The following is a 24,016-nucleotide window of genomic DNA, read 5'->3' on the forward strand; positions in this document are numbered from 1 at the left end:
AGCCATTTGTAAGACTGCTCACGAGACTGGCATATGCGATTTTCTAACACTTTTTTTTCCTAACACTCTCAATATGGTAACTCAGGCTGGAAGGGACTAGAGGACTCCCAAGGTGCAATCCCTACTCAGCTGTAAGGTCAGAGTCTAGCTTGTTTCATGCTTTTATCCTGTCCCACCTTTGAAAACCCTAAGGGTGGGAGTCAGCACTCTCTCCAGGCAACTTTACTTACTCACCCAACATCCCTGTACAGTACTGCCTTCCTCTTTTCACGTAAATCTTGAATCATACCTCAGAGACTTAGAATATAAGGAAAAACTGGAATAACCCTCTTGGACTGTCAAAAGGTCCTTGACAGCTATCGTTGGGCTCTGCACATAAAAATCGCCATTCACTGCCAAAAAGAATTTGAAGCAGCTGACCCACCTGCTACAAGAACATGGCTTCTAGCATCAGCACTGCAAGGAATGACACATCTTTAGTTAGAAGCAAAACATTCAATTAGCCTTCCCCTAAAAAGATTTTTCCAGACCTGTAAAATTAAGTAATTTTCTTGGTTCACTTATATTACTATAGGGTTTGATACAATTACAAAGTGTTCACTGCATTATCAACTGATCTGTAGTAAGCACCCACATCCTTTTACCACAGAACATGTGTCAGGGCATAATCTGTCACCGTAACATTCCTCATGTTTACCCCTGGGTTTAAGCACACGGAGGAGCCATTACCACAGACCCTAACTTGTTATTCTAACTTGTCTTTGCAGCAGCTCCCTTCGTGGAAGCATCTAAGCCTGACTCTGGCAGTGGCCTGAAAGAGCAACTGAGCCATTTCAGTAACCTGTGCTTTGAAACAAGAGCAGAGAGTGATGTACCGAAAAGGTGCAAGTAGATGGAAAATATATGAAGACTTGCTTTGAGAACACGGGAATGTACAACAGAAAGCGAGGACAGGAATATGGGATGAAGATTTAAGACAGCAAGCATGGGGTTTTAAATAGGATAGCTGGATTAGAGTATGGCCTGACATTCTGAGGAGCAACAGGACTGAAGGAGACATGAAAGAAGAGAGTACACAGTGTATAATAGTGCTCTTTGCATCGTAAAGTATCAAGACCTACAAGGACAAATTGCTAAACTAAAGCAAAAAGCCAGGAGGGTCCTATGTAGCGCAGATGCAGTATCCTGAGACAGTTAATTCTAGGTCTTGTGGCGAGAGGAAGTGAAATGTTCTAAAATTACCCTAAAATTAGAAAAACCACAGAGCTTGTTAAAAATGCCCATGCGCGTTTTATTAATAAAAACTAACAGTGCCAAGGTTAAACAAGTCAAACAATTATAGTCTCTTTATATTCCATAAAATATTACAGAAAAGTTTATTTGTGTTTCAATAAAAAGACTACTGTCTTAGAATAGGCAGCTGACAGTATTTGTGCAGTTAATTGTTTGTGAATAGATTTAAAAAGACTACCACCTGCCCTGAAATTCCTTTATAAAAATGAACTATTAAAAATGATTGACAAATTTTGAGTTAAAAAACTTAAAACATTCTCTATATTTAATTTCAACTTTATAATAGATTACAGGAAGATGCTTATGAAACAAATACAAACATTTGTTTCAGTACATGTCTTTATATGATAGACTTATAAGTATGTAAACAACTATATAATAAAAAGTTTCCAAAGTCTGCCTGTAAGAAATCAGGCAAATTTTACCATAAGCAATAAATCATTCCAAACCTTCAAGACATTTTATATAGCTGCACCAACTGGCAGTAAACATTTGCCAAAAACTCTGTAATTCATGTCCCAACATACAGTGACAAGTATATAAACTTGATGGAATCATAATGTTAGATATAATTTAAGGGAAAATAAGTTCACAACAACATTTCTGGAATTTAACATGTAAAAAAGTAGGACGTATCTTTCTTGTTTGGTTCTTTGGACACTGCATGGTTAACAAAAAAACACTACTACATTAGCTCACTATCCCTCAAAAAGTGGTATAATCAAAATACACTCCAAATAAATTGCCATTCAGTGTATTCATTTTCCACAGAAGGATAGCATTTTATTTCTCAATGATGTGTCTACAATTTCTTTAGCAAACTTAGCAAGAACATTTGGGGCAAAATCCATTTTCCTTCAAGTAAAAAAAAAATAAAAACAAAAATAAACCAAAACCCCCTAAAACGAGTAAATAAAGGCTCTGCATTAACACACTGGTATCAAAAACACACATCCACACCACATTTAAAAATATCCTACATAAAACAATCCTTGTTTGCTTATCAGAGGTGCAATTTCTAAACTCAGAACTGCTTACCAACATTTTTCTTGAGGGACGGGGCAAAGTAATTTGAGACTTCTCTCCCTAGAACAATTTATTCCTGAAGCTTGCTGAATTTTAACAAAAAATAGTCTACAAGCAAAGGGCATCAGTCGTCATCATCATTTTCATTAAAATCATCGTCGTCGTCATCGTCATCCCCTACGTAAGAAACTGGTGTTTCAACTCTGGAGCCACTGTACTGAGATCCATTGGAACTCGTAGCCAACATCCCATCTCCACCATTGGAAAAGTCACTGGAAAAAGAAAAAACAGTTGGCATTGCTTAATGATTTTTCCTGATTTGCTGTGCTTTTAACCATTATCACGTGTCTGCTCCATTCCTGTAACAGATCTGTCACTTCTACTTTGTAAACTGTCTTTAACATTTATCTAAGTTGCTTCTCAAAAGCTCTAACAGTTGAAGTAATTTTGAAATGTTTCTTACTATGTTTGTTCCATGGAGTTTAATATAACAATGAAATCCTTTCCCAAGTGCTTTACAAGCATGTTTTTCAGATTTCATTCAAGGTATATTTACTTCTACAAGTAAACAGCTATCTAAGGCTCAAAATATTTTTATGTAGCACCAGACAGTTGCATCACAAGTGAATCATGTCATCCCGAAGCACTAATCTTGATTTGGGAAGTACAGAATTCATAGTTTCTCCTGGCTAATTCCTTGTTATATGGCCAACTACCATGCTGTATTATTAAACTGGGTATTTTTATTCTCACTGTGCTTTTCTAGTTTTAAGAAAAACTCTTTAGCATCTTCAATTTTTATCCCCTGTAAGAGTACTAAAAATTTGCCTCTTAGAATAGCAAGTACATTTAGAACATTCACCTTCTTAAATACATTATTTTTCCCCCCATAATAGACACGCATCGTAGATATGGTCTGGTATTTCGTGTTTCTAGAGAAGTTAACTGTATTCAGAAGAATTTTATTTCTAATAGTCAGTACACTTCTGCCCCCATCATTAGTTGCCATTTTGCTAGTCTTTTTATTACCAAGTTTGACATTCTTAGTTAAGATCAGTGAAAAATCCTTTTCCTGAAAATCACTGAAATGGCATTTCTAACTTGACAGATACTCATCATTTTTTGAAAAACACATTTTAGTGATTTTTAATCCAGTTAACATGTATAATCAGCCATGCACAGTCTTGTTGTGTTGAACTAACTCAAAGGTTTGGAAGTCTATCTTTACACAAATTCAAAGTACTTTCAGTAAAATTATATTCCTGTTCTTTAATCTTGAATAAATTAATCCTGTGCTTTGTTTTGAATTATTTGATCTGAAATTGGTGGCAAACTAGCTAACCATAATTAACCAAACACATCCCACCTCCTCTCTTTCCACTACTGGCAGAATAACAAGCACCCTAGTTTTTGAAGTACTTCTCTGAAGAAGACAGTACCTTCTCTCTTCTGCTTTTCTAAACATATTTTGTCACAATTCTCACTGAGCTTCATTTCTCTAACATAGAACAGGCTGTGTTAGGCTATGTTCCCCTCACGCTCTTTTGGGCAGCTCTATAAACTGCCCTCCCCATTGCTGGTAGTCCTGTGTATCCCTTAGCTTAAGTGTTTCCCTTATTTCCCAGCTTTCCAGAACACAAAGAAAAAAAATAAGATCATACACAAAATGTTGCATTTTGTTTTCCAAATATAATGTTTAAATGGCTAATACAATTACACTTTCAAAGTAGGCTAGATACTGTATCTTTATAGAAGGGCCTTCTTCCAACTCTGAGGGAAGATAAACAGGTGAGAAAAAGCTGCCAGAAGATCACACCTTCAAAGAAACGGAATAAACCCTTATACTGATGGGATATTTTTAGATGAAGAGTTTTGCCTTTTAATACAAATGCCTTAAGGAATATCCCCCAAACTAGGCCTTCCTTAAGAAGTTCAATACAGCAATTTCCCAAATAATTGATGAGGCAGAGACATTGACAATGGCTCTGACACTTAAGTCAGTGTTATAGAAAATGCCTATATAATCTAGAACTTACTCTTTCCTTCTCATGGCACATACTCACACAAAGTTAAACAAAGTTACGGGCTTATTGTTCTACCAGCATCTGATGCTGTTTGAAGTCCAAAGACCAGGATTCCGTCTTACCCGAGACACCAATGACCAAAGGGAGAATCTTGACCAGATTGCCTTTAGACAAGTATCTGTTTTCTTGTCACAAATCAGAACAAAAAAAACACCTTCAAGATTAACATCAGTCTGATTGATCTGTTTTCCAATACCTTGAGAAAGATTTCTTTAATGACACTGGGAAGAAGCACCTCTAGTCAAGTTAAAGCCATGTCTGAGGATAAACTCAAACACATATCCACACCACATTTAATCAAAATACAACCAATTTCACAAAGTATTTCATCTGTAATTTATTTTATTTCATGCTTACTGGTTTTCAAAACTAATTGACAATTCCAACTCACCTGGCTGAAAATCTTGTGCCATTTGATGCAGAACCTGATGAAGATGTGACATATACACTGCTGATTGATCCCTGAGCCATTTCTGTAAAAACAAACAAGTGTTATTGCAACAATATTTCAACTCTTCCTATTCAGAGAAAATGCTTAATCTTCTCAGAGACCAGAAAATAAGTCTTATAACCAAACCAACATATTAATGCCCTATACCCAAAATTTTGTAATTAAAATAAAATTAGTGACTGCAAAAATTCAAAATAAATTATACATCTTACGTTGAAGTGAGCAACACAGAAGTCTTCAGTGTCCTTATATAGCAAAAATAACAAAACATGGTAAAACAAAGCCATGACCATGTTTGCACTTAATACCTTTTCAGATAAATCAACTACAAGTCATGTCTTCATAAAAAAAATTACACACTAAAAAGATCTACTGGCATGGGACAATGCAGAATGCAGTTTTCTGAAGAGCAACAGCCTCTTCTCTGAAATCTCTGAAAAGAATCTGTTTTTTGTTCCCTAACATTCACTAAAAAGCACACATTTGAAAACTTATAAATCTACACCACAAACCAGTGGAAATCAACTGATCTTAAATAATCTTATGTTTTTTCCTTGATTTCCATATTAAGAAGGAAAAAAAAAAATGAACTCTTAGAGTAACTAACCTGTCACATATGGTTCCAAAGCTTTGGGAACCAAACTCCTTGCAATTTTTAGGTCCTCTGCTGAACAGCTTCCAGATTCTAGCCCACAGGCCATCCCCATTCGTTTTAGTACTTCTATATCATCATGAATTTCAAAAGTATTGTCAAAATTAAATAGATACTCAAACCTGTAGGGGGAAAAAAGTCTCAGTTAACTTCATCTTTCCAGTCACTTAAACTTAACTGAAATTAAACCTAAAATGCATGTGTAATTTTAACAGATACAGATATTAAAAGTTTTAGTTAAATACTTAAACTATTTTGCACATCTGATCAATATTTCTCTAATCCCATTCCTCTCTTTTTGCTGGCAAAAGCTGTCTACAGTGTCATGTTTTTTTTATTCCCCGTTTTAACGTTTTATTGTAAGCTAATAGTGCAAGCAGAAATGACTGCTACTTTCAGCTTTTACTTAGCAGATGAAAAACCTAGGTTTTTGAACCAAAACCAGAGAACAGCAGTTCTGAAAGCAAAATCAATTTTCAAGTCTAGTGGCTGTATTTCATCATGTTAACGGCAAGTTTACACTACTCAGTAAAGTATTACCTAAAAATTCAGCAGAGCTGACTTACTACACTTTCAAAATCTTTAGACAGTTCATGCATCTTAAGTCACTATATCTGAACACAATTATTCCATTTAATGAAAAGCTTTATGCAGCTCTGTTTCTATTCAACGTTATGCTTAACTCAAAATTGCGAAGTTCTCAATCTACAAAAGGTACAAGTATGTTTATTCATACTTCACTTTTAACAATTGCAGATGAACTCTTTAACAGATGTAAAACTCAAAGATGTACCAAAAGCTAGAAAGAAAAACTTTTTACTCACTTGTCATTTGAAATACTGCAGTCAATCACTGTTTTCTTGCTGGTGTTCACAATGATGAATGGCAAATGGATGACAGAATTGGAAGGTGGCGGTCGATTTGCCTGTTGTTCTGCCTGACGATTTCGCTGAACGAGGTTCTTGAAGGCAATTTGCTACAAAAAGCAACGGTGATATGGGAGTGAATTAAACCTTCAACATTTGGTTAACCTACAAATCCCTCAACTAATACCAGCAACGGTTGAAACATGTAAATGCAGAAATGAACAGAGAATGTTCATCACATTCCTGAATTTTAAGATGCAACAAGAGACAAAAATTAGAGTATTAAAAATGCAAAATGATAAAAATTGAGGAGAAAAACATATCTAAGAACTACAACAGGACAGATCCTTGATCAGATTCTTGACAGAGCGAAGAGATGACAGTGACTGGAAAAAGCAAGACTCATACAGCATCTTACTTCCACTCTGTTTAGTATTTCCTGCTAGCTACCATACTCTACAATAATAGTTGAATGATTAATACTGTATTTTTGCTGAAATGGTATGCTAAAAAAAAAAAAAAAAAAGGCTAAAGTTTGGGATGTGAACATCTGACATTAGGTTTCTGAATCGTTTAACTAAGATCAGTGACTTTACTCATTTCTTACCAACAATTTTTCAGAATGTAAAGTTCATATTTTAAAGATTAGCAAACTTAAGAACTAAAATCACTCAACTATTAAAACTCAAGTTATATTAAAATCTTACAGAAAGTCACCAAACGAAGCACTTTTATGGTTGTGGAATCAAATGACATGAACAGGAATTAAAAACAAAATCCAAAGCAAATAGAGGCTGATAAATATCGGAGTTGTAGAGATTGCTGTTCCACAGCTGTCTTTTCTTTCTGCAAGCTCTTCCTGAGATTCTCACCCTTACTGTATATGTGATGGAATTACTGAAGGATACTCTGGTGAGCCACCAGCACAGTGACTTAGGGGATAAACTGCTGCTTCGTACAATCTACTAGGTGAAATCTGGAAAGGAGTTCAGTTACAATTCAGCAAGTGTTCCAGAACAACTAAACCACCTATACAGCAGGGGCAGCTGAGCTCAAGAAAGGCAAGACACAGGCTTCTTAGATGTCTCCCATCCCTCACTGGGATAAAACAGGAATACACATGTAAGTTACCTTGCCCTAGAGACAAGAGTACCTTGACTGTACCTGTAGAATGAGTTCTTGTAGTTGAGACTGTTTTTGCTTTATTCTTTCAAGTCTTCTCTGTTTCTCCACCTTAAGACAGAAAGAAGATGTTTAGTTTGTTGGTTTAAAACAGCATTTTCTCCCCTTAAATTGCTTAAATACCAGAGAACTGAAGGCAGGAAGTATGTCAGTCATTAAGGTTCTGCTGATGATTCAGAGATCCACCAAGTCTCACATCAGTACTACTGATGGAAACTGTAACAGCAGAATTAACACATCGAGGAATAAAGTAGAATATATCAGTGAGTGTAAAAATTTCTTTGCAAACAGAAGTTACTCCTTAAAGAGTTATCTAGATTCGCTGAAGGAGGCAAAGAGCACGTGGACCAGGTGGATCCACTTGATACCCTCTACTGTTATTGGAGGTACTGGAGAAGAGATATTACGGAAATGAAGCTGTTATAGAATCAAAGGTGATGTCCCCACAGAGTTAAACACATACTAGATAATAATAGAGAAGACAGGGGACAATACAGTACCAAATAAACAGCTTTCTCAGTGGAGGAAGTCACCAACAGATTCTCATAAAGATTTCTTTTACAGACTATTACTCAAATTATAAAGGATCAGAGTAAGGGGATGAACAGCAAGGTGACAGAATTTGCTGACAATGTTGGGCTATCTAGTATAGTAAAAAGAAGAGTGCTCATCACAAAGTACATAGTAAGTGCCTTTGTAGCACCGTGTGATTAAACCATCAAAATTAATGCTGGTAAGTATAATGTGGTATATGTGAGAAACCATAATCCTATTCATGCTAATTTTAGAAAAAGTAATGAGCTCTGAATTATGTATTGCCACTCAGTAAAGTGATCTTCAACTACAATATCTACAAAAATATCAGCTCAGTACATAGCCAGAAATTAATTACTTGACAAGGAACAGAGAACATAACACAAGTTATCACTACATCAGCGTACAAACCCTGAAGTTTTGTATCTTGGTTTCTGTAGGTCTTGGGTTCCTATTTCAAAAAGGCCACATAAAAGAACAACCACGATAACTGATAGTATGGAACAGATTCCATACCATGAAATAACGAATAAGTTAAGACTTTTTAGGAAGGAGAACGAAATAAGGTGGGAGGGTGAGGAAGATAACTATAAACCAGGAGTAACATGGAGAAAATGAATGACTGGGTCACCATCACTTCTAATAAAAAAAAAACAACAAATACACACCAGAGGATATCAACTAAATAGAGTATGCTTTAAAAACAAACAAAAAGGTATTTCATAAGAAACTCCTAACGCAGCTGAAAATCTCACTGCCATAAAAGATTCAATGTTAAAGGCAAACTTTGTACAAAACTGAAGACTATTAAACAGAAGGATATATACACACATCTGTGTCAAGTTGTGCCTGAGCCACCAGTTAGAGAAGAAAGCATCATTAATTGCTTTCTCTAATCGTATACTCCTTCCTAGCTTACTGCTATTGTCCAGCAACACACTAGGATAGACAGACCACTCATCCGAAGACAAATTTTTGTTCCTATGTCCTTAAAATATGCACTTAGAAACAAAATGACTGGAGTTAAACAATTCACATGAAGAATGCAGTTGTGATTTTTTCATCAACAGTGGGCACAAGTGTACACCGTTGAAAAAACTGCAAAGGCATGATGTTAATGAAAAAAAGACTAAGTCCAATGTTTTTAATTAATCTAGATTAGAAATAACTGCCTCCTTCCCAAAAAATAAAGCTTACCACAAATGACCTGAGATATTTTCCTATCACATACGTGTAAACTACACTGCTCTCTATATTAATTCAAGATACAGACCTTATTATCAGGATGTATTTTACCATTTCTGATACTCTTTTTTACACAGAAAATACAAGTTTAAGAAGACAATAATACATGTTTAATGGGGAATCCCCCAAGCTCATTTGTTCCCTTATGAACTATTTTAATTTTTAAACAGTTTAAGGGTGAGGCTAAGCATTTTCAACTGGAATAGTCAAAAAAAAGTTTATTATGCTTGAAAATTTCACAAATTAAGTATTAGCCTCCCTAAGCTTGTTAAAGAAAAACAACAAAACTTATAAAAACTTTCCAGATACTGTCACTAACAATTTAAATGTCAACAGACCTTGCAGAAAAATTGGAGCTAGAACACTCAGGAAGTAATAATGGGGGAAGGGAAGAATCTTGTAAATTCCTTGAGCAAGCTCAACACATTATAATTTTTGCCATTTCCAAAAATACATTACACTTGTGGCTCAATTATTCCATGGTTAACAGAACCCCTTTCTCCTCTTGTGACTTGCAATTAACAAGTTCTCACTTGGATATCAGAAATTAGCATTCTACGTATCTTAAATGCATGAAATTTCACTGAACATTTTAAGTTGCTTCTTCTGTCAGTACTAATATTATCCCACCCTTCTTTAGGACATTATCAATCATGGCATTAAATTCAGTAGAACAAGCCATGCATCTTTTTTTTGTTGCTCCAGCACTACTGACAATGCCACACTTTATGACACAGATTCAAAAACATCAGCTTGAAAATCCTCCCAGACAACTGATTTCCTATTCAGCACACAGAACAGACATCTTCAAACCACTTCACCCTAGTTTTTAAATGCCCTGATTGTCACTCTCTCACCCTAATAATTTTAATTTAAGATAAGTATCTTACTTAAATCAAACTCAGATTGATTAGATCTGTTATATTTACTTCACCTAGACAGCAATTACATTGGCAACTGAAAAAACAGTTACCAGTATCAAACAAAAATGTTCACAGAATTAGGCCTTTTTAGATAGGTTCCAAAATATTTTTCTCAACTTGTCTGCTTCTGTGCTGCCTTTAAGTTCTACTGAAGGGAACTTCACACTAAGAACAAATACAAAAACCTCATTCTCTTCTGATAAAGTAAACTGACCTCTGGAAACCTCAGTAATTATTATCCTGCAAGTGTAGGACTCAGGATACTTATAAATGAAAAGGAAAAATTCTGCCAGAACTTAGGAATACCTCTGAGTATTAAATATTTTGCTTCTCTCCCAAAGTTCATACTAAAAAAATTTGACATGTTTATGTAAAACAACTATCAGAAACAAAAATGACCTACAGCAACAAAGAAGGAACGCTGTGTGCATATACTAATTGATAAGTAACACTGCAGATGTATTACTTATGTGGCATTGGGAGAAAACAATTTGCCTCAGCTTTGACCACCACTACTGCAGTGGAAATGTACACTAGTTATTCACTTTGATTAACTTCCAATAGGAACCACTTCACATATATTTTAAGTGTTGTGTGGCAGAGTTGCTCCTGACATAGAAGAACTACTTCAAAAAACTATTCAAGCAGTCTGGTTAGAGGTGTGTTCTGTAAATACAAGTGTGTGTGTGAGGGAAAAAGCATCAAAAGAGATCCAACTATTCTATCTTGCTATCTCAGAAGATCACATGCAAGATAAAAACATATCCAAGTAAACTTTTATGCAAACACAAAGCCATTGTGAATTTCCTATATAAATACCTCTAAATTCTGACATTCCTGAGCCGAGTTAGTAGGTAGACCGATCCATTTGATTTCCTTCTTCTCCTTAGAGATAATGTTCATGGCCATAAGGACATTTAAGGCATCATAGACACGTCGTCTAATATTCTTCTGGTCATAAGCCTGCTGTAGACATAGTGCATTAATCAAAAACATACCTGTGACAAAAATATTTGAAAATAAAATATATTACAGTAAATGGGTAAACTTGGGTAGTATCTGAACTGTTTCATTTAGCAGGAGGAAAAGAAATGCAAGTCTAAAGAAATTTATCTTCCCCCACTGAGTTCACATATACTTGTCCCCCCCATTTACTTACTGATTCATTTGGTGAAATGTGATTATCAGTGGTACTGAACTCTGCAACCAACTCGTCTGCCACCTCATTATATGAAGTGGTTCCTTTTCTTTGTACCTTCTCACAAACCTTCATAGAGAAATGACGTAAACCTTTGCCATTCTTCTCTCCTTTTTTGTTCCGCTTCCTAAATATACACATAATATGTAATTTGAGAAGATTTGAACTTCGGAATACTTAACATTGCTTTTTCAAATACAGGCACACTACAGTAAAAAGCAAGTCTTCCCTTTCGTTACACTCCTCACCCCTTTCCAACATTTTTTTTTCCTGATATTCTTCTCCCCTGATAAAATTTACAGTAACAGTTCTACCATCTTTATGCTGAGACACAATACAGATTTATCTTTTTGGCAACTCTGCTAGCTCCAGTAGCAGATAAATTAACAACAGGGACGTTACTTAAAGAAGTCAATAAGGGAAACCTTACAATCTTCAAGACGGGGGAAAGGCTAAAATGAGAAGTGAATTAGAACAGATCATTTAATTTTCTCCCTTTTTTTTGTTTTTTAGATAGCCCATCTAGTTTTGCAACAAAAGCCTGTGTTGGTTGAATATTGTTCTAAGTCTTACACTGATTGAACAGATACACTGGTTGAGCACCTCTCCTATGAAGAGAGGCTCAGAGAGTTGGAGGTTGTTCAGCCTGGAGAAGAGACGGCTCCAGGGAGACCTTACAGCAGCCTTCCAGTATCTAACAGGGGCTACAGGAAAGCTGGGGAGGGGCACTTTGTCAGGGAGTGTAGTGAGAGGACCAGGAGGCTTTAAACTAAAAGAAGGTAGGTCTAGATTAACCATTAAGAAGAAAATCTTTACTATGAGGGTGGTGAGGCCCTGGCACAGGCTGCCCAGAGAAGCTGTGGATGCCCCATCCCTGGAGGTGTTCAAGGCCAGGTTGGATGGGGCTGTGGGCAACCTGCTCTGGTGGGAGGTATCCCTGCCAAATGGACTTTACGGTCCCTTCCAACCCAACCCACTCTATGATTCTATGAAGCTGTTACAAAAGCTTCAAAGTTACTATAGATAAAGTGTAATGATTTTTTCTGCATGTCTTTCATATAAGAAGTTCTGTGTAACTTTTAGAGAAATCTAAGTACCAAAAGAATTAGTATCAAAAATAGAACCTCTCATTTTCTCAAATGCATCTTAATTCCAAAGTAGAAAATCTATGTGTAACAGGACACTGATGATAATTTGTCTTAAAACAACTACAGTTAATGAGAGACCCTTAAAAACTTGCACAACAGACGACATAAGAACATCACATTCATTGTATCTACAATTTATCTGCAGTAAAGACATCATTCTGATTTAAAACAATTTTTCAGGATATACTTTCTCCATCTGAAGTATACTGTCTTGTCTTGGAAATAACCCAGCAAAATAGAAATGCCAAATTAAAACATGAATCAAATCAGGTGAATTCTTCTGTCCTTTTAGGAGCTGAATTCTCTAAATCCAAGTAACATGAGAAAATCTGTCAGTGTTTACAGAAAATATTCTACTTGCTTGTATGACAAATGAGCAGATATTCATTCCTGTATGACTATGCCTATTCTTTTAACATAGCATACTTTAATGTCGAAGTGTTCTTAGTTGAAAGGTAAGTAGACTGTCCTTCTCACACAGCTCACCTGAAGAGAGCATACACTATCACAGCAAACATTTAGAACAAAAGTTTCAAGCTATTTATTAATCCTTTGCAACTTTTATTTAGCTCACCCAGCAGACCACGGCGAAGAATCTGCAGTCTGGTTCTGTGATACAAAATGTGTATTAGGTGTATGTGGGCTTCCTACCAGGATAGTATTTGGCGCTGAAGGTCTCTGAGGTGTACTGATAACCTACAGCAAAGATAAAATCATTTGGAAAATAAACATAAGTATTCCAAGGTATTCAGATGCTGCAATATTCAAGTGATGTATTATCCACGCATGAATAATAGTTTGTTTCTACCCATTTCTATTAGATGTTTTCAACTTATACACATTAGCATAAAAATCTTCAGACTACATGTTACACAGTTAGAGCACTCCCTAAGTAATAATCATTTATGTTTCATCCTTCCTAAGCAAGCTTTTCATGCTGTCTCATTTAACTGCAGATTTTGGTTTTAGATAAGAGCATTCCATTTTCCTTTAGCTACAGTCTGCCTCACCAACAAAATTTAAAGTTTACTCCCCAAGCTAGCTTCAGTAATTTAGCCTTTGCAAGAATAAAGTAGAAAAACTTAAAAGTTGAAATGAAACCATCCACTTAAAATGTTTCTAAATCTTACAGAAAGCCAACCAATCTCCCCTACCCTCCCATAACCAAAACTGCTCATTGTTGAAAACAGAATGAGGGTGGGGGATACAGAACAGGCACTGGGTGTATGTGAACCAGCTCGCTTTCTCCCTGGAGAAAAATAAATAAATAAAAACATCAATTTTGCTACTAGCAGTTCTCTACCAACTATGGACCAAAAACTTTAGCTGTTTTAACCTCCTGTTTTAGGCTATTTCTGACAATGTTTTTAAGAAGAGTTGGAATGAACATCTCCAGGCATATTCAAGATGTCTGATCCCACTGCTTTGTTTTTTGCCCTTAGATGACCACAATTCCTGAAGCCACCCCCCAGCAATTCTGTCCACAACCTTTTCACTTTCACTGATCTCATGAAAAAAGAAGTGTCTGGTTCACCAACATCTCAGAATGCCATGAGGACAGCCAGTGTGCTGCTCAGGTAATACAGACAATAGAGAGAAGTGAGGAAAGCTCTTAGCCAGTTTTTATTCTTGAGGATACTGTTAGAGAGGACTGGTAGAAATGACAACATTTTTCTTGCAGAGGCTAAAATTAGAGGGTCCCACCCTACTCCCTTGTTCCCATTTCCACAAACAAGCCCACCATCACCTTGGTGCCTAACACATAACACAGTGCATAAAGATGGGAAGCCAAACCCATACAGAGGGAGGGAGGGGAGTTATAAAACTCAGAGAAAAACAAACCATTTGGCAACAGCAAACACTGGAAATCTGCTGTGCTCAGTAGTGTCATTAAAAATTCAGCAGTACAAAGAAGTAAATGGATGGAGATAAACCCACAGACTCATTTCTAGAATGGAAAAGTGAAGTCTGTTTAGTAAATTCAAAACCTGCTCAGCATTCCCAATCTAACTCACAGAAGTCTGCAAACTAGCCAGAATCATATGCTTTCAGGTTATACCTATAAAAAGTTCAACTTTTACATAGAGTATTTAAGCTTATATGTTATGCAAATGATACATATCTCAGAGAGAAACTTAGAAATACAAGATCTTTCCTTAAAAAATTCTAAAAATTTCTCTCATGTGCTGAAAAGTCTTCATATAGCAAACAACCACATATTAAGACTCTATACTGTTTTTCTGCAGAATGGAAATAAACCTTACAGATAAAAAGGAACTTCAACATGGCAGGGATGTTTGTTTTTTAATAGCCATTTTAAATCTAATTACTCTTGCAGTTATAAACAGGTGATTTTCTTGTTTTTCTGAAAGATGCATCTCTACAACCTCTTAAAGAGGAGGACTGCCACATAGGCTTAGAATTTGTACATTTTTAATCCAAAATCCATATCATCTACCAGTAACTGCATTACATTGTTTCCAAACACATCCAATTTCTTTCAGTATTTGAAGGACACAAATGGCAGAGATACTCCAGAACTTCAGAGAGAACTGGTGAGCCTCTCTACTTTGTAAGCAAGTGAAGGAAAACTCCTTAACAAAGCAGCCGTCTATACCAAACATCTTATCAAATCTGAAGCAGCAAGTATTGATATTACAGAAGACCCTACAGCCTGGAGTTTCAGATTCTGCTAAAGAACTACTTGGTGCTATTGGCTCCTTAAAAGGAACATTTATGCCCCTAACTTTCACACACGAGCTCATAAACAGGAAAGACTTTGAATGAAAAAAATACTGAGTTAGGCAGTACTGAGTCACTAGGAACATCCTAAAACAAAAGCTTATGGGTGCAATTATAAAAGACAGTTTTTTAAGGAAAATAGGGAGAGGAGAGGCAAAGAATGCAGAAGTGAAAAAAAATGTCTGCTGTTCTCTAAAGTTTCCTGATTTACAGGGAGAACGAGATTGCAATCCAGCTCCTTAAGAACCACTAAGATCAAGACCATGGAAAAGAACAGCGAACAGCAAGAGTCTACACAAACCACTTCACTGTACTAAACACTGTCCCCATGTACATTTTCCTGCTAAGAAGAAATCAGACTGCCTGAACAAAGAACACAGGCTCAGAAAATTAAGTACTTAAGCATTAAAAAACTGGTTTTGCCAGTCAAGGGTTAGAAAGTTGAACAGGGTCACAAGCCAACTCAGTAACTCTGATCCTCAAGGACATTTGGCTCATTGACAGAAAATTCTTGCTGTCCTTCTAAATCATAAAGTCAGAAGAAATTTATCCAGGGTTTCTCTCTCTATTTATATATACATAAAAAAAAAAAAGTCCACCTCTGCTTTAGTGACATATAACCAAACATTTAATTTTGTATTGGTAATAATAGCCTATACAAATATGCTCTGATATGGGACCCTTATTTCATCAAAATTTATTTTTGTCTTATTCTGAATATTTTAGCAAAGCAATAAAGAACTTATTACTGAGAATGTGAATTTCACATAGCCATCATACTACCAGAGACTATGGTATTAAGACTGGTTCTTTCAGAATCAAAATTTTTAATAACCTTACCATGCAGAATTGGTCATTATAATACAGATGAGCATTTATCAATTTAAATATGTGATTTGTATTTGTAAATATACACACACAGATATAAAAACAGATTCGCATGCATTTATTTACTCATTGTTCAAAGTTTAAGGAGGCATCAGATAATTTGTCATTTAATTATTAAACCATGGCTTTGGTACTTTGAGAAAAGGTTTGTTGTTTTTTTTTTTTTTAAGTTACCTTTCACTTTCAACATTAAAAATCTACTATGTACACAGGCTAGCAATAAAACCTGGAAGAGATATCCCACATGTCATTACAACCTATGATCTATAAAAAAAAAAAATCTTCCTCTTACTGCTGGTTAGTGAAATTAATGTCTAACAACTCTATTTCCTTGTTTGGAGTATTTATTTACAAACTGTCTCCTACTAAAGAGGCAGCTTCAGTTAAACTCGTTTTAATGCACTCTAGCTTTCGAGTAATTGCTGGAGGGAGTTAGTTCACCACCACCACTGGTAGTTCAGCACAAATAATCTGCAATTATACTGATACTTCGCTACTCAAGTATCTTCAGTCTGTCTCAGATGGGCCTCCTCACATTATGTGAAGCTCAAGGAGTTGAGCATAGTTCACATTGCACTGCTGCAATTCAATTAAGAACACTGGTGGATGTAGAGGTTTGGTTTGGTTGTAGTGTCAACCTCCCCACCCCAAGGCTCTCTTTGAATTGACAGCTATACCAGAGCAGCTATCTGAGCATGGTCACAGTTTCAAAGTATAGTCAATAAGCAATTATACAGATAGACTCTTATTACAGAGAGAGTGGACTTTCCACAACATCTGTGCAGTTAAAGTGGAACAGTTATAGGCAACCACAGTTATAAAACATTCCCTAGAGCTCAGAGTTGGTCAAGGGAGATGGAAAACCGCTCTTGTATTACCAAATGTAAGAAATTAAATTCTACATGTTTATACCTTGCAGTAGCTTTCCAGAAGATGAACTGAGACCAACTCTCAGTTGATCTTAATTTTGATCAATATAGAAATGACTTCTCACAACCTATGTATTATCTACTGCATTATTAGATTCTGAGTCCTCTAATTTCACATACCTCACACTCAGAGCAAAAGCAAGCACTGAGGCAGAAGGATATCTAAAATCATCATTAGCATTAAAAAATGTAGTACTGCTTTCAATTTTGTTCCATCTGACTTCAATCTCAGTAAAAACGTGCTAATGGAATTAAATTTACATGTCTCTATGACAGAATCTGGAAGAGCCACTGATTAGAAGTGGCAGCATTAATGAACGATAAGGCCACCTGAATATTCAGGTATGTTGATTTGACAGTCGTCTTTGCATTTCTTTCTGCACATTTGTTCTAATGTAGTAAGTCCATTAAGATTAGAAACATTTAGACAATCTGCACATGACAAGTGATGCCAAATATCAATCTACAACTCAGATTTACAGTATGTGTAATCAATAAGAAAAAACAATGCAAAGTCTCCTTACCACTTGTTGTGTAATGTTGACATTAGACTGTCCAAATGTTTTTGGCAGGAGCTGCTTTCCAAGTGTATTTACTGTAGAGGGATGTACAGCCAATAGAGAAACAACTCCTAAAAACAAATACAAGTACAAATCTTCAGGTCAGCCACATTTTATTATTTTAGCAACTGCAGTTTCAGAGATATTACCAATGCATATTAATAGAAACTAGCTCTGAGCTCCACAGAGAGACAACATAAATGTAGCATTTATGCATCTGAAGAAAAAAAAATCTTAAAAGATTCTTAGTATGTTGTCTTAAACTTCCTCCTGTGTGACCTTACAGCTCAGTGATCTAGTCTGAGCATGTTTAAACTCCTCATACCCCAATTTTTCTCTCAAAGCACAGTAGGAGAGCTAACTGGTATCTGATAGAAGGATTACCCTCCATGTCTACCCCCTTTCTTTTGCAGCTATTGAAACCTTTTCCCACATTGCCCCAAAACCATGCCCAATTCCCCAGCATACAACATAGCCTTCTGAGGCATGCTGGTCTATAAGAGGTTATATTTGGTTCGCACAGGCTTTTCCAAGAGAGTATTCCCAACCAACTTTTAGGTACCCTCTTCCAGCTGCAGGGAATTAAAGAACTGAAGCACACAAGAAACCAGTACTTGAGCAAAACACACGCAACACAGTAGACCAACCCTGCAGGGAAAGCTGCTCTCTTCCTGTTCACAAGCCATCCGTAGTCCCTGTTGATGGTTAAGCCTTAAGCCACATAAGACAACAGTTCAACTACAAAAATTCTACGCCGGGTGTCTGTAGTGACTTAATGCTCCATACCAGTCTTTAAATAAGTAAATAAGCAACAAGGACTGAAAAAGAACCATGGGACAAATAAGGTGAGAGGTTTGACAGCTCTTTCCCTGTCAGAAGAGCATGGCACAACTCCTATTCCTCTTTTTTCCTTTTATCCAATGCAGAGACAATTATTGCAATAGCTGCATCAGGAAGGACCCTGACCAGTCCTTGATGCCCTCCATCCCTCTTACACATGCAGGTAGTCAACAGAAAGTTGGAGACAATCCCTCCTCTCCAGAAGGCCTGTGTTTCCAAGCTGCCATTACTATACCACGACGAACTGACAGCTTCACTCAAGAGTTATTTTCAGCCCCACACAAGAACAGGATGCTGTAGCCCATCATTCTTCCAACTTCTGAATGCTCCTTCAGAGTCACACAAGGAAGGCTGCTACACCTTCTTGTTCCTTCAAGTACAGCCATCAGTATCATTGTTTTTCATTTTGGCCTTCCTCTTTGCAGAATGCAGTAAAAAGCAGTATAAACTATTTGGACTAGTACTGCTTGTGCATCTTTGCTCAGCTACTCATCAGTGTGACTTTTTTTTTTAAGGCTTCTAAGTGCTTGAAAAACAGGAAAATGAACTGAAGATTCCCCTTCCCATATAAGAGCTGCAACTGGTTCCCCAAGTTAAGCCCCCTTATCTATTTGATCTCTCATTTTACAGAGCCTTTTCCTTGCCTTTGATGGTTCTTGTTGCCTGTACACTTTCTAGGTCTCCCACCCTTTGAGATTTATTTTTGAATAGGACAGACATTATTCACGACCAATGAATGATATATGTTATACAGTAACATTTTTATTTTTCTATTTTATTCCCTATTCCTTCCCAAATAATTCTGAAAATTTGATTTGCTTGTTCCCCAGCAGACACTGATTTCATGTTTTCATAATATAGCCTACAAGGACTTTAATAACTCTCCTGAGTGTCAAGAGCTCACTAGGGGTCCTCATTTTATCTGGTTTAGTTTTCATCAATTATTAATCCATGAGAGGACTGTCCCATTCTCTGACACCTTAGTTTCTTTAACAGGCCAACTAAGGACCTTGATAATGTCTTTTTGCTGTTGCTTTCAAGAAATCCAAGGACATCACACTGATTAGATATCCCTTATCCATACATTTGTTGATTCTTTCAAAGCTTGACTTTGAGAAGACAACTTCCTAACTTCCCTTTTCCCCTCCTTCTAGAGGGAGACATGTTAACTCCTGCCCAGTATCACATTTACCCACACCTACTAATTTTCGCTGTTATGTTCTCAACTGATCTCCCAAACAGAACCCCGACTTCCTCATCTGCATTTCAAGCCCGCCAAGAATCAGTGCCAGGTATGTCCTTCCTATCCTGGTAGGATATTACTTGCACATAAAAGGATTATTCTGAGCCACAGTGCCAGAAGTACTTTTGCTAGGTCCTTATACTACAGTGAGACAACTTCACAAAGAGCAGTCTTGCCATGAGATGCTCCCTAAGCATCTTCATCATCTGTCAACTCTACAGACACACACAGACTTCACTCTTCTGTGTTCAAAACCAAAGCAATTCTTTATGCTATCATGTTGTTTCTACTTATGCAGTCAGCAAAGGCAAATACAAATGCACTTGTAACAGTCCAGTACACCTCCATGCTACAGCAGAGGTGAGGAGTCAAGTGGTTAGCTCTGCAGGAATGGACCCAAGGCGGTCCTGGTGGACAGGAGGCGGAATTGAATCCAAAGTGTACCTCTGTGCTAAAGAAGGCTTAACAGCACACCGGGCTGCATTTAGAAGAGATCACCAGGGTCAGAAGAAGGAATTATTCTCTTCTGTGCCTGCACTCTAAGCTGTATCTGGATTACTCTGTTCAACTTTGGGGCCACAGCGCAAGAGGATTCACAAAGAGGGAAGAGTCCAGCAAAAAGCTGCCAACATGGTTAGGGTACTGGAGCTTATGATGTACAAGGAGAAGCTGAGGGAGCTTGCCGTGTTCAGCCCGTAGGACACACTAAGCCAGGACATTGGTCTGTCTGTGGCATCTGATCACTGCCTTCAAACAGCAAATGGGGAGCTGCAGAGATGACAGCAGAAGGAAGAGAGGCAAGTCTCAAGTTGCTGCACACAGCAAATTCCAGCTAAATACTGGGGGAAAAAAAAAACACAATGAAAATGGCAATGCACAGGAACAGGTTGCCTAGGAAGTTCCCTGGAGATACATAAAAATTTCAAGTACTCAAGGCTCTGTGCTTTGAAGTTGCCCCTGTTTTGATCCAAGGCTAGATTGGATGGCCTCCAGCCTCCTTACATTATTCAAATAATTCTAGGAATACAAAAAGTTATCTTGCAACTACATCATCTGCATGAAAGGAACGGTATACGTTACGCTTCTTTAAAGTTTTTAATTACATTAACATTTTCTGTGGCACTGTGCCAGCATTAATCCATGCCCCTGAACCAACCCGTCTCTGTACAGAAACAGCAAGGTAGGGCTGTCTGTACGCACAAGCTGATTGGCAAGGAAATACAAACGTAACTGGAACAGCAACACACCTCTGTTCCAAGCAAAGTCAAAGTCCACCCATAAAAGACAGCACATTAAAGACTGCTCAATTAAAGGAAAAACAATATTTTTAAAAAATTATTTTTTTCAATTTGTCTCTGCTTCATGCATCCTATTTTCTCATTTACCTGACTTGCAAAAGTTGTTCTAGCATCCAACTGCATTTTTTTCCCCAAAGGCTCATAATGCTCTGATTTCAGAGTATGTGTGGATGAAAACTGTTTTTAAGTATACAAGCAGAAAAATGTTATTAACTTAGCTTTGCAAGTGACTGACAGCTCAGTTTCTCAAAGGAATTTTACTAATCATTTGTTAATTACTGTTACTCTTACAGCAATCACTGCCATCCAGATAATCTTGTACTTTATTGCCAAGATACAGTGTACACTGCAGCATGTAAAAATTAAAACCGCAAGTTTGCAAACAGTTTCCTGGCACCAACTCTTCTTCCTTTTCAAAAGGAATGTATTAATGCAGCTAGTTCCTCGCATTTTTTTCTAAAAATTTGTTTCCTTGCATTTTCTTCTAAAGAAATGAAGACTTCAAAAAACGTGGTAAAAGGCCAGCTAAAGCACAGAAAAAAATAAATATATACACCAAAGGACAAAACTACTAACTGAATGCTCAGCCTCCCAAGCATTGCCAGTTCAGAAGAAAACTCCTAGCAGCTTACCAATCAATAAACCACAATGCAAGCAGAACTTCTTTACTGTAAAGCTCCAGAATGTCTCCAAACAGAAGATAGAGAGATGGGATCAAGCAGCAATGTCATATAAAACTTGAACAGCAAATGCAGCAGCACACTATTTTTAAGAAAAAATATTTAACTGTCTACAAAAACTTCCAGGTAAGTGTCTTCTGCATACAGAAAATGCGTTAAATAGCCTGCTTTGGTTACTGATTACAGTCAGGGTAGAGCTCTTGAACTCTGTCATATGCCCTTACCAGCATATGAGAACAAACCCAAGAATTTTACCAAGAATAAAGAATCTTCTACAGAATTTTAGCAGAGTGGTGATACGTATAATTATAAACTCTTGAAATAATTTGAGATGTCACAGAAAAAGAGACAGTACATCTAAGATAAGAGTGCCCTCTGCAGACAAGGCAATAGATCTCTCTGAACACTGACTGCTCCAGTTCACGTAACAGTAGTGACTCTGAATTTGGTGTTTTGTGTCAAAGTGTTTGGGCTGAAGCACCCCTCACCTCAACAGAAACCCCATTCATTCTAGGCACCGTACCATTTGCTGATGCAATCAGTCTTTACATCTTCTTTACTTGAGAAAGAGCGCGCAACAGGAGTGATGCAACAGAAATCAACTGAAAAAACAAGCCAGTTTCCTGATAATGTGGTCTCTCACAAAGTCTTGTAAGTAGAAGCAATATTGTATGTGGCAGAACGGAATTAAAAAAGGTAATTCTGAAAGCACTTTCTGAACTATCACAGCCCCCCCCCCCCAAAAAAAAAAAGAAGGTATGGAGTAAGAAGAGAGTGGTTTGTCTGCATTCAAAGTAATTCCTACCATTTCCTGCAACAGCCTCAAACTCTGTTCAGCAGACCAGTTTGTAAGTAAATACTCTACATGATTGAAGGTTAGGAGTTGAGCAAAGAGTTATTTTAAGAAAGGTCCAAAGCAAATTAACCTTGCAGATGACATTTTGCAGTACAACTGCTTTTAACTGCTCTTACAAACTCCACAAACTCTTGTTTTAACTCTTTAATGAAACTGATGGTTTTAACAGAGCAGTTGAATCTAGCTTAAGAACATCTACCCAACTTGAAGGCAACAGTATTATTAAACCAGTCTCAATACAAGTCACACAATACTTATGCTTTTGAAAAGACAACACTACTATCAATAACCTGATAAAACTCACAATTAAGAGAATAGGAGTTGAAGAGAGCAAAAAAGACCAGTGAGACTTTCCATGAGCCTGATGATTTCAGTAAGTGCCACTGACACTAGATTCCATTGTGACTGCCACTTCTGAGAAGACCGAGTGTCATCTGGAACATTCCTTATGTTTGGAATCAAAAATAAATAGGAATAGAATTCATACAAAGCCAGAGTACCACTACTGCTTAAGATGCAAATGATTGATAGAGGAGGATTACATGAAAGCTATGAGAATTATTTGGAAAAATCGTGTAGAAGCAGTTTGGGCATCGTCTGTTTGCAGACTTTTTTTTTCTTTTTGGTTAGAAAAGAGAGGAGAAGAAATAACTGGAGTTCTACTTCAACATCACCAGAATTCTTTACTGTCACCATTTGGTAAAGCAAATACCAGGCTAACTCCAGATTCAAACCTGTCCACCAAACCATCAGCTTAGAATAAACAAAAAAAGCTTAAAAAGCCAACTAGTAATTAACTGCACAGTCTGCTCAGAATATGCACAAAGAGTGCACAAAGAAGATCTGGGAAAGACGACAGAGGTGACAGCTAGATCCTGGGAGTTGATTCCTCATCCTCCATTCCTGGGAAACTGCAGTTTGTAACTTCTCTCACAAGCACCATAGACACATGATTGATTACCTATTTTTTTTTTTTGAAAATTAGCATTGAACCACTTCTGAGCCTATCAGCCTCCCGTAAGCTTTGACAACACACAAGATGACTGTCTCCAGTTGTGTGCCAAGCCAAGTAAGAATATCTTTAGTTATTGAGCAAATTGCACCATCGTGTTGAGACAACATGCTTACACGGCAGCCTTGGATACTTTTACAAAGGCATCAATCTCCCCCAACATAATACCACAGTATTCCTGAGTGCTTAAGTAATTTCTTACATCGACTTAGACTTTTAGCTGATTCTTGCCATCCTTAGATATGACTAACAATACTTCACATACTACAAACCAGTCTTTCTTTCCAAGTCTGTTCTGATACAGTCTACTCTTAGACTTTATGAGTCTTTCCAGACTTTTTGAAACATCTTTCCTATTGGCAGCAA

General features: G+C 37.0%; 1 protein-coding gene across 3 annotated transcripts in view; it reads right to left on the minus strand.

Annotated features, from left to right (window-relative positions):
* Positions 1–1,267: 1,267 nt before the first annotated feature.
* Positions 1,268–24,016, minus strand: part of TFDP1 (transcription factor Dp-1) — a 41,058-nt gene continuing 18,309 nt past the window's right edge. For 2 of the 3 annotated variants that reach the window (XM_027444619.2, XM_027444612.3), the window contains exons 4-12: positions 17,686–17,792; positions 13,177–13,298; positions 11,416–11,581; positions 11,076–11,222; positions 7,537–7,605; positions 6,331–6,482; positions 5,462–5,628; positions 4,795–4,876; positions 1,268–2,591 (exon numbers count right to left, since the gene is read on the minus strand). In XM_027444619.2, the coding sequence (XP_027300420.1) occupies positions 2,444–2,591; positions 4,795–4,876; positions 5,462–5,628; positions 6,331–6,482; positions 7,537–7,605; positions 11,076–11,222; positions 11,416–11,581; positions 13,177–13,298; positions 17,686–17,792 (1,160 nt within the window). In that variant the 3' untranslated portion in view covers positions 1,268–2,443. The remainder of the gene's footprint in view (positions 2,592–4,794; positions 4,877–5,461; positions 5,629–6,330; positions 6,483–7,536; positions 7,606–11,075; positions 11,223–11,415; positions 11,582–13,176; positions 13,299–17,685; positions 17,793–24,016) is intronic. The other variant, XM_027444628.3, reaches the window with a different exon arrangement.

Source organism: Anas platyrhynchos, chromosome 1 (genome assembly GCF_047663525.1).
Source record: "Anas platyrhynchos isolate ZD024472 breed Pekin duck chromosome 1, IASCAAS_PekinDuck_T2T, whole genome shotgun sequence".
Lineage (NCBI taxonomy): Eukaryota > Metazoa > Chordata > Aves > Anseriformes > Anatidae > Anas > Anas platyrhynchos.